The sequence below is a fragment of the Aquarana catesbeiana genome, linkage group LG08 (assembly GCF_042186555.1).
Source record: "Aquarana catesbeiana isolate 2022-GZ linkage group LG08, ASM4218655v1, whole genome shotgun sequence".
Classification (NCBI taxonomy): domain Eukaryota; kingdom Metazoa; phylum Chordata; class Amphibia; order Anura; family Ranidae; genus Aquarana; species Aquarana catesbeiana.
In genome coordinates, this window is record NC_133331.1 from 255,544,307 (window position 1) to 255,563,077 (window position 18,771).

At 41.1% G+C, this 18,771-nt stretch overlaps 1 protein-coding gene across 1 annotated transcript in view; it reads left to right on the forward strand.

Moving 5' to 3' along the window:
• Window positions 1–3,112: 3,112 nt before the first annotated feature.
• Window positions 3,113–18,771, forward strand: part of LOC141105353 (membrane-spanning 4-domains subfamily A member 4D-like) — a 43,395-nt gene continuing 27,736 nt past the window's right edge. The window contains exons 1-2 of the mRNA XM_073595216.1: window positions 3,113–3,235; window positions 8,244–8,366. Of these exons, the coding sequence (XP_073451317.1) occupies window positions 3,113–3,235; window positions 8,244–8,366 (246 nt within the window). The remainder of the gene's footprint in view (window positions 3,236–8,243; window positions 8,367–18,771) is intronic.

Here is an 18,771-nt window from a genome sequence, read left to right on the forward strand (position 1 = left end):
GAGAACATCGCGGGATCCCGGAGACAAGGTGAGTCGCGTCTTCCAGGATCCAGCGATGCGATCCTGAGTCTGGCTCGGGGTTACCGCTTTTGGTACTAAAATCTCACCCCGAGCCAGACTCGGGAATACCGCCAGGGGGGTTAATGAGGAAAAAAATGAACTTAAATGATTTTAGCAAATGGCTGCAATATAACAAAGAGTGAAAAATGTAAGAGGGTCTGAATACTTTCCATCCCCACAGTATAATATAAAACTGCATGCAGGGCACTGGAGAAACCACTAGGGACAAAAGGGATTTAAAATAATGTGATACAGTAATGTAATCTGTAAGATTACAGTGTACTGTATGTGTAATGTGTTTTTAACTTTTTGAATTTGGCGCCGTGCTCCATCCCCGTGATAGATCGGGTCGCACACACAGCGGGGAGACATCGCAGGATCCTGGGGACAAGGTAAGTAACTTTGCCTGGATCCTGCGATACGATCCCGAGCGTGGCTCGGGGTTACCGCTTTTGGTAATGAAAATTCACCCCGAGTCACACTCGGGAATACTGCTAGGGAGGTTAAGAAAGGGCATATTTTGGTAATATTACAGAGGTAAATTATGCAGGATTTGGGCAGTGATAGGATTTAGAGCTAAAAGAACAAGTCAGAGGATTACACCTAGCCCCCTGGTATGAGGGGAGGGACTGTGAGCTTTATTATTGATCCTGATGGAAAAGTCAGGTAAGACAGAGGGTGTGCTCAATTTAGAAACATTAATCTTTAGGAAGTAGTGGGAAATCCATACTGATAGGCAGTAAGAAAGTTAATAATGTGAGGGGAGACTAAAGGGGTGAGATAGGGAGTAGTCCTAGTAGAGAGATAGATTTGGGTGTCATCACCATAGAGATGCCCTTGGAAGCCATTGGGTTATCAAGTGACCAAGAGAGGAAGTGTATATAAAGAATAGAACGGGTCAGGGGGCAGAGAGTTGGGGGACCAATACAGAAAGAGGAAGTGGTGAGGAGGAGATGGAGATGTAGGTGATACCAAGGGACTATTCCATAGGTAGGATGAGAACCATGAAAAAGCAGTCTTGAGGAATTCGTTTTTTGAGGAATGTGTGGGCAACCAAATTAAAGCGTAACTCAACTTTTGTCGAAAAAAAAAAATTCCCTCTGGGTGATCAATGTACATTGCAAGGATTATAACAACCTTTGTTGCAGATTCCTACCTTTTGTTATTCTGAAGAAATCTATGTGTGTTTGTCTGTGCCTCTGTACTGAGTGGGTCTCATAGGAGTGGTTTCATAATTAACTGTCAGGTGTGCAGCTTCAGGGTACTAATAAGGAAATCTGCTGGGCCTGCATCCCTTTAGATGTGTTCCTATTGAAAGTATCTCTCCAAAAATTACATTTCTGTTGCAGGGGATCCCTGAAATGTGACTTGTATCTTAGGCAGACTTCTGGGAAAATTGGTGAGCCAATCACACAAGCAGGAAATGATGTTTCTGGGGAGTGGTCAGTACACACTCTGTGTACATAACAACTCCTGGTAGCCATATTGCAATACATTCTCAGAAAATGACAGTGGCTGCAGATTGAAAAGGAAAAATCATTTTTAATAACATTCAATAACAATATGATTAGTGTCGTAATTATATGTGCTATATTATTTTTTCTTTATTTGCTATTTTTTTCCTCTTTGTGGAGTTACCCTTTAAAGACCGCAGAAAGGTCTAATAGCATGGGCATTGAGTGATCGTCATTAGTTTTAGTGGTTAGTAAGTCATTAATGGATTTTAATAGGGCAGTTTCTGTGTAGTGTTAATATACGTAATAAAAATAAGTGTAGCACCCTCTAGTGTGCTAGAAGTGGTAGTGATTACGTTTTTTTGTTAGTGTAGGTAAATTTCAGGCCTGGCTGGCAGCCAGGCCTGTTTGTTTTGATCTGGGTTGGGAGTGACCCACAGGCAGCTTCACCCAAACCACCCACTTCTTTCGAGAATGTTCTAGAATCTTGTGGAAAGGAGGAGAGGAACGGTGGAGCTGCCTGGGGTATATTGTGGAGCCCTGATCAATCCCCAACTTGGATTGTCAGGGGGCAGGCCACCTTAAATACCCAGGGTCAACCCAGCTGGGGAGGAGTTGTTTGGTGTGGAAGCTGGAGATGGAGTGCTAGGCTGTCGTGGCCCTGGAGGGAGCTTCCCAGTCTGGGGGGAGTGACCTTGGGCCTGGGCTCAGGTGAGGACAGGGCCCTCTGAGAACAGGTGGAGGAGTCCTGGACAGGAGGCATGGGAGCAAGGAGAGGACAGTAGGAGAGCACTGCCAGGCAAGTCTCCAGGGAGGAACAACAGGTTGCAGCCAAGAGGGCTGGTGAGTGTCATACAGTCGGGAGGTCTGGGAGGCACGCCTGAGAGGACTGGGTGCAAGCAGTCTGGGATGGGTGCAGAGTCAGTGGAGTGGACTGTGATGGCATTGGGCAGAGGAGAGAAAGGCAGCTACAGCCAGTGGGGTTGGCAGGGCCTGAAGATGTGGTACTGGGCTCAGTAGCCACGTGGACAGCTAGCACTGGGACTACCTATCTTTTGCTACACAATAGGGGCCCGCGGTCCCTGCCTATAAAGGGCATCTACTTTGGGCCTGGCTGAGCCAGTGTCAGGCCTATCTATCAATACTAGCTGGTCCTGAAGAGTGAGATCAAGAGTCAAGTAAAGTGCTGGAGAGTGAGATCAAGAGTTGTGCTAGACCTGGAAGTAAAGAGGTTGTATATACTTGAGGTGTATATAGTTGGTCCCAAATACATTTGTTGGGCAATCAATTGGGCATCTCATGAATATCCCATTCTCATCCAAGTTAAATCCCCTTAATAAAAATACAAAAACAATGTTCAAGGATATTCTGCCTGAGGGTAGATGGGCAGGGTGACGGACGGACCACAACACTCAGCAGCCCCTACGGGGTTACCGCTACATAAATATAGTTAAAACCTAACTTTTCTCAACAAACACAAGCAAAAATGATTCATTTGTAATGAGTGTCATTTGTCCCAACTCCAACAATGGGCAAATCTTCAATAGTAAGTGGTAAATTTGACCGATTTTTTTTTTGCCTTACAGGAAATGTCTAACATGGCTCTGGCAGGAAATGCTCCAAGGATGGTTGCTGGCCCTTGGAATGGCACTCTATCAGCTCCACCACCAAAACCAACATTTCATCTGATATTTCTGAAAGGGCAACCAAAGGCTCTTGGGGTGAGCTTACATGTGTAAAACTATATTTTTTCGGGGGTGGATGACATTGGTAAAAGCAAATATTTGATACATTTTAAAAAGTATTAGAGCTGTTGCACTGTTAGAGCTGTCACACTGTGTTGCTTCACAGCATGCACAAGCCACGCTGCACGTTGTGAATGGCCGGGCAATCTTCTGGGACCTCTGATGTGTCCCGAAAGATTGCAGGGAGGGAGGGAGGAGAAGTGAACTTCCTTCTGGTGCCACGGTGCCAGGGGAGGAAGTGGGAGCTGGGTGGCTGTCAAACCTGTCCCTGTGCTGTTTTTAAAATAAACTTTATATTTTCATTTTTTAAACCCTGAACATGTGTAAAGAAAAAATACAAATACATGGTTCAGTGGGGATCAAGATTCAAACCATGTATGGGCAGTCTGAATGTACCCAAATTGATTAATCGATCAACTTGGCTACAACCAGCCTGTCGGATTTTACATACGATTGTTAGCGGCTATTGTATTAGTATTATAACAGTAATCATTGTGTTCTTCCAGTGAGGACGGCTTCCCCCACTCCCCCCTTCCCCATCGGGAGAACACAATGTGGGTTGATTTACTAAAACTGGACAGTGCAAAATTTGGTGCAGCTCTGCATTGAAATCAATCTGCTTCAAGGTTTTTTTTTGTCAAAGCTTAATTGACAATAAAAGCCGAAGATAGAAGCTGATTGGCTACCATGCACAGCTGCACAATATTGTGCACTCTCCAGGTGTTGAAAATCAACCCCTATGCTGCATGGAAGGGATTCCCACATTAACACTGACTGTGTTGATGGGGCAACTGAGCAATTTTCTTTCCTTATTCAGCCTTTTATTTTGCTTTAAACAGGGTTATAATGTTGCAGGCTCACCACTGGGAGACTGAGGAAATGCTTCCCCCTGCCTGCAGCAGAACAATGATATAATCTCAGGCTGGGTTCACACAATCTTCGCATGCATCATGCATCTGGTGCACCATGCACCATTACAGGTCCGATTTCAGCCCTAATTTTTGGCTGAATTCGGACCTGAAACGGACCAAAAGACGCACAGAACCCTTCTCCATAGAGAGCCAGTCAAAATCTCCTGCTATTGCAAATTGGATTAGTGTGAACCCAGCCTTAGTCTAGGGCAAAGTCATGAACTAGAGCTCAAAGACATCATTTTAATTATTAAAAAGTAGAAAAAAAAAAAAGCAAATTGAGTAAGTGACTAAGATATTAAAGTAAATGTAAAGGCAGCAAATAACGTCCAAATGGTAACTTTGACAGTGCTTATTCAATCCCTAATTGATTTATATGTGGTCATGTGACTACTAAAATTCAATGCTGGAGAGCAGCAGACAGCGGTTACCCTAAGGCCACATTCACATATCATGTAGCGGGAATGAGCGTTCCTGCTTGCAATATTTGTTTGCGCAAACACACAGTTCTGTGTGTCACACGTTTGGCATCTCATTCACTTCAATGGACTACCCTTCACGTTTATCTCCCAAAAGAAGCTCCTGTTCCTTTTGAGGCGGCAAGCTTAGCAACATTTTTAAACGCATGTTTTGCAATGATTGCTGCGCGATTCTTTCGCTAAACAATCACGGTAAAATCACTCCGCATTTGGAGTGCCATTAAAAATAATGACATCCAAGAGTGCATCACACGTTTTGGCGCAATTTTGAATTGCAGGCAGAATGGCTTAGGCACAGGAACATACAGCTCCACCCTTTCTCCTTCCTTCACTGTGAATGTGAGCGAAGTCTTCGGTGGATGTGACATCACCCCAAAGTCCCTGTTCATATTACTCGATTTTGAATTGCGGGCAGAATTGCCACTCATATTTACAGTGAAGGAAGGAGAAAGGGTGGAGCTCTATTTTCCTGTGCCTGAGTGTTGTTGGAGTAGGGTGCCCACGTGTCCCGGATTGCCCGGGATTGTGCCACAATTCGTATTTGTGTCCCGTGTCCCGGACAATACAGTGTCCTGGAATGAAATGAGGACACACAGCCACCCTAATAGAGGTTTGCCAAACTGGTTGCTGGGGCTGCCCCGCCTGGCGTCTAGCAACCAGTGACGTCACATTTGCAGAGTTTCAGAGAAAGGCCGAGAGGAGCAAGACCTTAACCCAGTGCAGCCCTGCGTGCTGAGCCCACCCACCTTCTCTCCTTCTCCTGCCGCAGCAGCAACACACAGAGAGAGCAGCCAGAGCGTCTTCACTGTGTCTCCTCCTGAGCCCTGACTCTTCCAGTCATCATTGACCTCCCGTCGGGCGGCAGCATTCTGCAGTGCTGGCTTAAATCCATGGCTCAGCTGCCTGTCCCGACACCCAGAGCGCATTGCCCTTCTCCTGCCCAAGGCCTGAGCCGTCTGACTGCCTGAGGGGGCCCCCCAGCCTGGACCAGGGAACAAAGACCGGAGCTCAACCACTCACCACACCAGACCAGTCCAGATTAGAAGGTGAGCAAATGGAATCTGTAACAGGTCAGGTGACAAGTCGGGGCACTATGGCTGGGGACAATACAGTAATAAATGAGGCTTACAAAGTAGTGCCCTGCCCTGGGGGGAGGGGGAATAAAAAATGAAGCTGACAAGTGGGGGCAATAAAATAAGGCTGACAAGTGGGGGAAATAAAATGAGGCTGACAAGTGGGGGCAATAAAAATGAGGCTGACAAGTGGGGACAATAAAAAATGAGGCCGACAAGTGAGGACAATAAAAAATGAGTCTGACAAGTAGGGACAATAAAAAAAATGAGGCTGACGAGTGGGGACAATAAAAAAATAAGGCTGACAAGTGGGGATAATAAAATGAGGCTGACAAGTGGGACAATAAAAAATGAGGCTGACAAGTGAGGACAATAAAAAAATGAGGCTGACAAGTAGGGACAATAAAAAAAATGAGGGTGACGAGTGAGGACAATAAAAAATGAGGCTGACAAGTGGGGACAATAAAATGAGGCTGACAAGTTGGGACAATAAAAAATGAGGTTGACAAGTGGGTGGGCAATAAAAAATGAAGCTGACAAGTGGGGGCAATAAAAAAAAAATGAAGCTGACAAGTGGGGGCAATAAAAAAATGAAGCTGACAAGTGGGGGCAAAAAAAATAGATGTAAAAAATGTATACAATATGTCTAAACTGGTGACCACTGTTTGCTTTTGTTTTTCAAAAAATTGGCAAAAAAAGTGTCAAAAATCATCTTTTTTTGGGCTGACGCGAGGGTGTACGCAAGGGGGTGGGGTGTCCCTGAATGGCAGTTTGGAAATGTGGTCACCCTATGTTGGAGCAGTGAGCATGCTCTGCTAGGGGATATGCATAATAATAAGGCGACACTGCTTCTGGGTGCCAACGATGCTTGGGGAATCAGCCATTTAAAGAGCTGCAGAATAGTGTTGTCGGGCCTGCTCAGGAAATAAGGTCATAGGAATGCATGCACTAATGGAAAGAGCGCAAGGCTAAAGGATAAAAGAGTACAAATTAATTTATTGGTTTATGCTAAAAATAAAATAAACATGTTTTGGGGGTCAAAAAGATCCCTCTTCATCAGGGCTTCAGTTAAAATAAGAACCTTGACTGGACTCAAAATGGAGCTTTCCTGTTTACATCTCTGTAGGGAAGCTATTTGCTGGATCCGTAGAGTTAGGCTCGATTCACACAGGGGCAACACGACTTCAGCGCGACTTTGCACGGCGACTTCAACGCGGCTTCAACGCGACTTCAGCGCGACTTTAATCAATTTACAGCGCGACTTCAAGTCGCCTCCAGGACAGGCGACTTTGGCTGTGGCCAATCACAGAATAATCAGCTCTCTGGGAGGGAGAGGTTTGTCTGGGCAAACTAATTTTTTTAACTGTAAAGTCGCTTCAGTATAGATGGAGATCCGACTTGGAGGCGACTTCCATTGAATTGAATGGTACAGGTCGCCTAGAAGTCGGATCCAAGTAGTACAAGGAGTACGCTCTGAAGTCGGAGCGACTTCAGTAGTGTCAATTAAGACGCTCCCATTAACTGTAATGTAAATCTCTTCTTGGGGCGACTTGGGGCGACTTGAGGGCTTACAAGTCGGATCCCAAGTCGTCCTAGTGTGAACCGACCCTTACTGGCCAGCAGTATCTGTGTGAGCAATCAAGATATGGCTCCTTCCATTCCCAGATAGCAAGCAGCTGTGCTGCAAGTTTGAAAATGACTTGCTAAGCTATTGCTAGACTTGCCAGGCTTCACAAACTTGTTGCACAATTGCAGCATCTGCATTGCGCAATTGCAAGTCTGCATTGCATGACTCCAGATCAACTTTCTTTGCAAACATTATGCAAGTCTGCTGAAAGTTCTGGTTCAGTAATGTTGTGCAATGGTCATCCCACCACAGGGGTCGCTGTGGCTGAAATTTCATGCTGTAGACTTGTAGAGTTCTTGCTGTAGACTCAAACCTGCAACTTTGTTCTTGCTAGAGGCATGCCACGCAAATTTGCTACAAATTGGAAAATTGTCAACTAGAATTTGTGCTTCAAGTGCTCTGCAAGTATACAACTGGCCAGTGAAAATGTGCAGCAAGTTAACAGACTTACAATTCAACCCTGCCACAGATGTGTGGCAAGACATCCTTGCTATCGGGGTTAGTGCATGCATTTTTCTGGTAACCTGGGGCACCTACTGGAGGGCAATCTTGTCTGTTGTGAGCAGCCTAACCTAACATTGAGCTCTCCAAATGTTTTTGTCCTCTCACTACTTGGTATAAATTCACATCAAGGTCCCAGCCTCTTGGATGCTTTTTTCTTGATTGCATTTTCTGAGGAATGGCAGAATCACCAGGTAAATTATTTTATAATTTAAGACTATGAGAAAGAAGCATAATGTCAATGTGCATATATTATCCTGACCTTACAGAGGAATGTCTGTCATTTTTTGCCTGAAAAGACACTGTAAGTTATTTTAATTACAGTGTACTACATACTAATTACAGTATATTGTATTAAGTAACCATAACTATGGCTATTGATTTAAATTTCAGATAAGTCAGATTTTGATGGCCTACCTTCAGGTTGCATTTGGGATTGTGCTGGTGTTCACGGATTCCGTTTACCTCCAGAGCATTTCTGTGCAAATTGCAATCACCTTTTGGGCAGCTGTGGCAGTAAGTATGAAAAGCTGCTCTTTTGACTCATCATATTAATATACTTTGTAAGGTTCAAGTAAGGCAAATTCAAAAAAGTTGCACTTAAAATGCAAGGTATTTGCAGTGGCATTCTGAGTTGCTGAAGAGAAGTGAAGCTACTAGACATGTGCAGTTCGTTTACGGTTTGAATACAAATTCGGATGAATTTTTGGATATTCGGACGTATCTGAATCTCCAAATTAAATAGTAACGAATAGTAAAGAATTTTGTTGAAATTCATAAAAATGTCTTTTATTTACTAGTTTTTTAATGAATTGCAACTTTTCAGAACGATTAAAATTTGGATCTGTCGACCGATTAGAATTCTGTGTGAACAATAGCTGGTTGCTAAGCAGTGGGCCGGGAAGCCGGCCGCCTGCATCCTTAACAACCGATGACTTATCATCTGTCAGTGTGCTTCCCCACTGACAGATGAATGTAAAGAAAAGAATTCTGGCAATACAAAAATGTTAAAAAAACCTTTGCGTCGATATAGATTTTATTCCCTCAAATTCCATAACAGTCCCTTTTCCGAGCATGAAGTCCGGCAGCTCGACCCCCCCCCCCCCCTTCTACAACATACCAGGCCACATGCCCTCAAGTGAAACAATAAAAATGAAAAATTCCTTTAAATATAGTGCCTATAGAACATGTTTCAGCAAAAATGACATTTCTAAAGAAAAACAATTGCACAGAATGACATTTAAATTGCCTGCCGGCAATAGATATATGTAGCAATAGTCCGGAATGCAAATGCAGCACAAGTGTTTTCCCCGCACCAGGTTGTGTCCAAACCAGGTATGAAATGGATGTTACTCTCCAGAGTTGAAAAGCCCCAGGTGCTGGCTAATGCTAATCCATGTTGTGAGTGGAGAAAAAAGTCCGGACAGCCGCACACCAGGAGAATATAATCCAACAAAATTTCTTTATTGTAAAATCAGGATCAAATCATGTACAAGACACCATGGATAATATGCACAGGCAATCAGCTAACGCGTTTCACGCTCTTGCGGAGCGCTTACTCATAGCTAACAATAATGAAAAATAAAACCACATATATACCATCTATCATGAATCATGTGACCAAGTGATAAATCTAAAATGGAGAACAGCTAAGGTCCGATTGTGAAAGGTGTGAACACTGGTCAGTGATTAATGAGCACAGGGGTGAAAGTCCCTGTGAGTGCAGAGTGTATATGTGTAAGCAACGGAAAAATATAAGAAAAAGAACCAATTATGTGAAATGCTATATATGCATTTAAATGTAAAAAACGGAAACTTAATATAAAAAGTAATAAGAGATAATAAAAAAATAAAAAAGGGGACTATATTTAGACTAACATGAAAAATAAATAATGAAAAGTGAATGAAAAGATTAAAAAATCTCGATGAGTAGTGAATGCTGGTATAAAGATAAAAATAAATTACACCAGGAAGGAAAAAAGGGGGGAAGAATCAGTGCGTATAAAGTGTATTTAAGGAAGTGAAAGAAAAAGGAAAATGTGGGGTTGCTATGTGTGCGAACAATATCACGATAACGTGATACTTATGCTGTGTATGGGTAATGTAAAACTAAGAAAAGAAAAAATATATATATATGACAATAATTATCTAATGATAAAAAGATGATGTTATGTCATGGGGAATGGAAGTCCTATAAAGAATGTATGCTTGGTGTGTCAAAAGACCACAAATATGTGTGTGTTCCATGTGTATGAGTGAGTGAACTCTATAACCAAGATGTATATGAATATAATAAACATATATTTTAAATCTATTTATAAAATACATAGTCACATGGAGAAAAAGAGTGGGGGGGGGGACATATACATGCACGCTTCCTCTGTTCCCAATAAAAACTATAATAATATATCAAAAGTAAATACATTTGTGTCCACATATAAATTGTTCTAGTGCGTAATATCAATTTTATGTAATTTGTGAAATGAGGCACCTTTCCTAAAGAAACGAAAAAGAAGGGGGGAACCTTCATCAATTGGCATATGAGGACATATATTAGTACCGTAAATAACATTTTGTAAATACTATCATGATAAAAATTATAATGAGCATGAAAACCATACTTATAACAAAAACAACTCCATATTTTACAGTCTGTACATAAAAAAACCTATAAACAAGGCACTTACATGCACAAACCAATATTTATATATTTGTGTGTCTGTGTGTGCACGGGTAAAAATCGCAATCAACGAGATAAAAAACCTTCCATGTCAATAACCTCGTGCACATTCATCCACACAAAAACTGTGCTTATTAGGACTCTGATTTTCTATAAATGGCGAGAAAGACATTATTATAAAAATTATATGTATATATACTGATTGAAGTAAAAAACCATACAGAAAATTGTATGTCTGTCCTAAATCTGAATCAACAAGTCATGGGAATACCAAAGAATATATATTTATTAATTAAATTGGTCATATTCAAAAAATGGATTCCCAGAGATGAGGATAAAAAGAACTCTCACAAAGTAACTTATCATTTTAAAGAGAGTAAAGTAGTGGGTGTATTTATGTAAAAACCCTGAGAGGTATTAATCAAAGTAATTACCGGATATATTAAACCCTGCCAAGTATTAAGATTGTCTAAATATTCAGATATATTAAAATATATTAAATTATATTAAACATAAACTTGACCACCCTAACAAACAATTGAATAAGACTATGTCGGTACTAGTAGAAAATATAGAAAACTTCACTATAAACATAGCAACATGTGAATGGGTTTGAAAAGGGTATAATTTCTCCACAGAGCTAGGAGTGAATATCGATGTGTCAATGATCTCTCAGCGATCAGTAAATGTATTTCATTGATTACAGTTTGTGTCTAACCATTAATCCGGGTGTGGGAAAACATCTGGGGGCTCTAAGATGTTACAAATATTGTGTCACTATTTGGAGGATAACAAGATGTCTAAATGAATTCCATCGGTCAATAAACGTAATAAAGCTGCATGCCAAAGCATGTAGCTAAAATGACTCAGTGAGAATGTAACTATGTAACTATGTAATTATATCTATGGGTACAACGATCCATGGTTACACTAAGAAGTGAAAGATGTAAAAGATCTCATAGGGCCAAACGAAAAACCGTATCATATGTATGTCAAGCTTTGTAAAGAATAACAATTGGGCAAAGATATCGCTGTGTCTATGGGTACAGCCAACTATAAAAGTTGTGTGTTACTAAGGAGAGGCTAAAATCTGAATATAGCCATGCATTTTTAGATCAATTAATAAAGATGAAAACAAAACAAAAATAAAACAGAAATGGAACTAAACTAGATCGCGGTATCACCACGTCTATAGACACCGCGAACTATAGGAATGAATAAATAAAACCAAAACGTTTGCTCAGCATTTAATATGAGTTTCACTCTGTTAACTATGTTGCTGAGTTAGATGGTCTGTGTGTCCTTTGTTTTTTCAAAAGTTGAAGGTCTGCTAGACCTTATATAGAGATCTATTTCTGGAAACCTAAACATAAATTATGTTGTTTATAATAATATGTAATTAAGGAAAAGCTAAAACTTGAAAATAATCATGTATATGTAAAGGTAGACTCAAAGTAAAAATATAGATCGCAGTGTCGCCACGTCTATGGACACTGCGATCTGTGAGATTAAGTGTATGAAACCAAGGCATTTGCTCAGCTTTTGATATAAGTTTTACTCTGTTCATCATATCGCTGAGCTAGATGGTCTGTAGGTCTTTGTTTATTCAGGTATTAGAGGTTCACTAGACCTTATATGGGAAACATAAACATAAATGGTATTGTTTGTAATAATGTTTAGTTGTGTCACGCTTTGGACCTACTTGTTGCTATTGATGTGTAGATGTGGAAGTAACTTCACCCATAGTTGTAGCTACAGTGACGAGTAAATACTTGGGACCGATGGAAGTGTATATTATCATTACCGTAAGGGATTTTTAAAGAGTAAAATGAAACTGAATAGTGAGTATAAAGACTGAATAATCACAAACAAAAACAAGTAAACTATATATTAGTCATAATGATAAGAGACATCCCATTCAAAATTTAAGCCAAAGGGAATTCTGGTATTTAAAGAAAAAATCCCAAAAACTTCCCGTTTGCATAAAAGATGGAACTTATCTCCTCCTCTGATGGGCATAACTATTTTTTCTACTCCTTGAATAAACAGGCTGGAAACATCTTTTTGGTGTACGGAAATCCAGTGTTTGGCCACATTTGTTAGCTTATCTTTTGCTATGTCATATAAATGGTCATGTAATCGGTCTTTTAGACGCCGTGTAGTGCGGCCAACATACTGGATTTGACATTTGTCACAGGTAATGACGTACACCAAAAACTGTGTATTACAGTTAATGAAGGAGGGGACTTTAAACATTCTGCCATTTGCACATGAATGTATGTTTCTATCTACTTTGATGTGACAGCAGTAGTTACAGCTCCTTTTCCCACATCTGTAGTTCCCCGTTAGACTCAACCAATTGGTTTTATCTTGTCTACTTGAAAATAAACTCGGTGATAGGGAATTTCCTAGAGTGGGTGCCCTACGAGAAATTACTTTAATGCCCTTGGAAAGGACCTTACTGTAAACTGGGTCATTATGTAGGATAGGGAGATATCTGTTTATGATATTCTTTATCTTGTTAAATTCTAAGCTAAAGGGTGTAGAAAAAATTGGGACACCCACTGGAATTTTACTGGAGGATTCCTTAGACGCATTTTTGTTTCTTTTTTGTGTGCTCTCTTTTAAAAGAACATGTCTAGGGATCTTACTGACAGCGTTAAGAGATTTTGTGATTAGGGATACTGGGTACCCACGGTCTTTGAAGCATTGTGCCATATCATGAGATTCTGCGTGAAAAATTTCAGGTGTACTGCACAAACATTTTAGCCTCAAAAATTGGCCGTATGGTACCCCTCTGATAGTATGTTTGGGGTGTGCAGAATCAGCTCTGAGAATGTTTTTTCCTGCTGTGGGCTTTCTAAAGAGACTAGTGTGAATCACATCTTCCATTCTTGTTAATCTTACATCAAGAAACACTATACTGTTGGTTTCCAGACTTCCCATGAACTTAAGATTAAGATCATTATCATTAAAATAAGAGAGCCAAACACTGATGTCAGCGTTGGCATCAGATGTGATAAATAAAAGATCATCAATGAAACGGCAGAAGAATACTGTGTCTAGTCGGCGGGGGCTATCACATCCAAAGATGCGAGACCTCTCCCACCAACCCATAAAAAGGTTGGCTAGTGAGGGCGAAAATTTCACTCCCATGGAGGCCCCGCATTTCTGGAGGTAATAGCCCCCGTCGAACATGAAGAAGTTGTGTGTCAGGAGGTATTCCAAAGCTTGTAAAATGAAATCTTGTAATACTAAAGAAAACCTGCCAGACCTTTTCAAAAACCAAGCAACCGCTTGAAGACCCAAATGGTGCGGGATGCTAGAATACAAGCTAGTGACATCGCAAGTGATCCATCTGTAGTCATCTTTCCACTTAAAGCCTTGGAGTTTACCTAAAAGCTGTTTGGTGTCTCTCAAATACCCTGGTAAATCCATGGTTAAAGGTTGTAACTGAGAGTCTACCCATTCTCCTAATTTTTCGTTTAATGAGCCAACAATTGGTCTGCCTGTCAGGGGGTTAAGACCCTTATGAACTTTAGGTAGATGATGAAATATTGGTGTGATAGAGTGTTCAGGAATGAATAATTCTTTGTCTGTGGGTGAAAAAAGGCCAACCTGCATTGCCCTATCAAAGAGAGCAGACAGTTTGGTCTTAAATGTGGACGTGGGGTTACATGAAAGTTTTTGGTACGTGTGTGTGTCTGACAGTTGGCGTAGAGCTTCCTGTCTGTATATTTCTGCATCTAACACTACCACAATGCCCCCTTTATCCGCATTTTTAATCACAATACTATCATTTGTTGTCAGCGCTTTAAGTGCTGTTCGTTCATTCAGAGTTAAGTTATCCTGCATGGATTTTTTATGACAATTGCAAGCCAGGTGAGTCAGTTCACCCTCCACCATTTTTTGGAACAGATCCAGATCCTTTCCCCTAGACGCCACTGGATAAAAATCTGATCTAGATTTAGGTAAAAATGTATTGCATGTGTCAGGGGGATCCATGGGGAAAGGATCCAAATCTATAGCCAAATCAGTCACATCATTAAGAGCACAAACATCCATGAACAATAAAGGTGAAGGGGGAGACTCACCTGTATCGCAAGTGGCTGGAGAGACATCTATTTCCTCTGTAGATGAAAAATAATGTTTTCTAAGAGTAAGATTCCGGGAAAACCTATTAACATCCAAAATGGTTTTAAACAAATCAAAGTGCTTATTGGGGCAAAAGTTTAAGCCCCTTGCCAGGAGTTTGGTTTCATCCTCCTTAAACGGTCTATTGGAAATGTTCATGACACTGTATGTTATTTGTTTGTTCTTCCCCGCAAACTGTATTGGGTGTTGTTTGGGGTGTTGATGTTTCCTGCCGCCTCTCCTGGCTTTCTTGTGTTGGAAGCTTTCTTCTTCCTGGAATGACCGGACCTGTGAGGGTTTCCAGTGTGTCTCGATGTGCCCGCTCTCATGGTTTCTGTGGGCTCTTCAGAGCAATCAAAGGAGGAATCGGATGCGGTATAAGTAGAGGTATCATTAGCAGGTATGCTCTCCTGGTCAGAAAAACTAACCTGCTTACCCCCCGTGATCTGTTGGGGGTAAATTGCGGTCTTTTCCATGTATACACCTTTATAATCATCTTTATCTCTGGCTAGTTTGCCTTTTTTGGTGTCAATCACCGATTTTTCCATCTTGTCTAGTCTTCTATTTAGATGACCATCCAGGTCTGAGAACCCAGTGTGGCTTTGTAAAGAGGTAAGCTCCTTTTGTATCAAAGACATGTCTGTTTGTAGCACTTCCACTTCTTTTTTCTTGGAAGAGATGAGAATATTCATCAATTTGAAAGAGCACATGTCCAGGGTGTCAGTCCATTCTTTTTTGAGGAGGTCATCAAAGAGCTCAGAGGTGGGAAATTTCTTGATCCTTAAGCCTCATGGGATATTTGCCGGGGTTAAATATTCAGATAAAAAGTGGATATCCCAGTAATCTGATTTCTCTGGCCATCAATTGCTCCAGTTTCCTGAAGTGGCGTATCAATGATACTCCATCATCACCTGAGGATTGTGATGATTGTATCTGTGCCGACTGTCTCAATGGGTTATTGGCCGGTGCTGTGAGAGTTCGGCTGTACATTTCTGCCATAGGTGTCGAGGTAACCGTATGTTCCATGTAGATATACGAGGAAAATATGCTCTTTGTAAAAAACTGGAGGGATGAGCAAATAAATGATGCTGTGTGAACTCCTGGATGAAATCCCTGTGCCGGTGGAAAGATTTTTTGTAGCAATAGTCCGGAATGCAAATGCAGCACAAGTGTTTTCCCCGCACCAGGTTGTGTCCAAACCAGGTATGAAATGGATGTTACTCTCCAGAGTTGAAAAGCCCCAGGTGCTGGCTAATGCTAATCCATGTTGTGAGTGGAGAAAAAAGTCCGGACAGCCGCACACCAGGAGAATATAATCCAACTAAATTTCTTTATTGTAAAATCAGGATCAAATCATGTACAAGACACCATGGATAGAAAGTACAGGCAATCAGCTAACGCATTTCACGCTCTTGCGGAGCGCTTACTCATAGCTAACAATAATGAAAAATAAAACCACATATATACCATCTATCATGAATCATGTGACCAAGTGATAAATCTAAAATGCAGAACAGCTGAGGTCCGATTGTGAAAGGTGTGAACACTGGTCAGTGATTAATGAGCACAGGGGTGAAAGTCCCTGTGAGTGCAGAGTGTATATGTGTAAGCAACGGAAAAATATAAGAAAAAGAACCAATTATGTGAAATGCTATATATGCATTTAAATGTAAAAAACTTAAACTTAATATAAAAAGTAATAAAAGATAATAAAAAAATAAAAAAGGGGACTATATTTAGACTAACATGAAAAATAAATAATGAAAAGTGAATGAAAAGATTAAAAAATCTCGATGAGTAGTGAATGCTGGTATAAAGATAAAAATAAATTACACCAGGAAGGAAAAAAGGGGGGAAGAATCAGTGCGTATAAAGTGTATTTAAGGTAGTGAAAGAAAAATAAAAATGTGGGGTTGCTATGTGTGCGAACAATATCACGATTACGTGGAAAAGACCGCAATTTACCCCCAACAGATCACGGAGGAACCGAGGAAAGCAGGTTAGTTTTACTGACCAGGAGAGCATACCTGCTAATGATACCTCTACTTATACCGCATCCGATTCCTCCTTTGATCGCTCTGAAGAGCCCACAGAAACCATGAGAGCGGACACATCGAGACACACTGGAAACCCTCACAAGTCCGGTCATTCCAGGAAGAAGAAAGCTTCCAACACAAGAAAACCAGGAGAGGCGGCAGGAAACATCAACACCCCAAACAACACCCAATACAGTTTGCGGGGCAGAACAAAGAAGTAACATACAGTGTCATGAACATTTCCAAGAGACCGCTTAAGGAGGATGAAACCAAACTCCTGGCAAGAGGCTTAAACTTTTGCCCCAATAAGCACTTTGATTTGTTTAAAACCATTTTGGGTGTTAATAGGTTTTCCCGGAATCTTACTCTTAGAAAACATTATTTTTCATCTACAGAGGAAATAGATGTCTCTCCAGCCACTTGCGATACAGGTGAGTCTCCCCCTTCACCTTTATTGTTCATGGATGTTTGTGCTCTTAATGATCTGACTGATTTGGCTATAGAATCGGATCCTTTCCCCGTGGATCCCCCTGACACATGCAATACATTTTTACCTACCGTAAATCTAGATCAGATTTTTATCCAGTGGCATCTAGGGGAAAGGATCTGGATCTGTTCCAAAAAATGGTGGAGGGTGAACTGACTCACCTGGCTTGCAATTGTCATAAAAAATCCATGCAGGATAACTTAACTCTGAATGAACAAACAGCACTTAAAGCGCTGACAACAGATGATAGTATTGTGATAAAAAATGCAGATAATGGGGGCATTGTGGTAGTGTTAGATGCAGAAATATACAGACAGGAAGCTCTACCCCAACTGTCAGACACACACACGTACCAAAAACTTTCAAGTAACCCCACGTCCACATTTAAGACCAAACTGTCTGCTCTCTTTGATAGGGCAATACAAGTTGGCCTTTTTTCACCCACAGACAAAGAATTATTCATTCCTGAACACTCTATCACACCAATATTTAATCATCTACCTAAAGTTCATAAGGGTCTTAACCCCCTGACAGGCAGACCAATTGTTGCCGGCATAGGCTCATTAAACGAAAAATTAGGAGAATGGATAGACTCTCAGTTACAACCTTTAACCATGGATTTACCAGGCTATTTGAGAGACACCAAACAGCTTTTAGGCAAACTCCAAGGCTTTAAGTGGAAAGATAACTACAAATGGATCACTTGCGATGTCACTAGCTTGTATTCTAGCATCCTGCACCATTTGGGTCTTCAAGCGGTTGCTTGGTTTTTAAAAGGTCTGGCAGGTTTTCTTTAGTATTACAAGATTTCATTTTAGAAGCTTTGGAATACCTCCTGACCCACAACTTCTTCATGTTCGACGGGGGCTATTACCTCCAGAAATGCGGGGCCTCCATGGGAGCGAAATTTTCGCCCTCACTAGCCAACCTTTTTATGGGTTGGTGGGAGAGGTCTCGCATCTTTGGATGTGATAGCCCCCGCCGACTAGACACAGTATTCTTCTGCCGTTTCATTGATGATCTTTTATTTATCACATCTGCTGCCAACACTGACATCAATGTTTGGCTCTCTTATTTTAATGATAATGATCTTAATCTTAAGTTCACGGGAAGTCTGGAAACCAACAGTATAGTGTTTCTTGATGAAAGATTAACAGAAATGGAAGATGTGATTCACACTTGTCTCTTTAGAAAGCCCACAGCGGGAAACACCATTCTCAGAGCTGATTCTGCACACCCCAAACATACTATCAGAGGGGTACCATACGGCCAATTTTTGAGGCTAAAACGTTTTTGCAGTACACCTGAAAATTTTCACGCAGAATCTCATGATATGGCACAACGCTTCAAAGACCGTGGGTACCCAGTATCCCTAATCACAAAATCTCTTAACGCTGTCAGTAAGATCCCTAGACATGTTCTTTTAAAAGAGAGCACACAAAAAAGAAACAAAAATGCGTCTAAGGGATCCTCCAGTAAAATTCCAGTGGGTGTCCCAATTTTTTCTACACCCTTTAGCTTAGAATTTAACAAGATAAAGAATATCATAAACAGATATCTCCCTATCCTACATAATGACCCAGT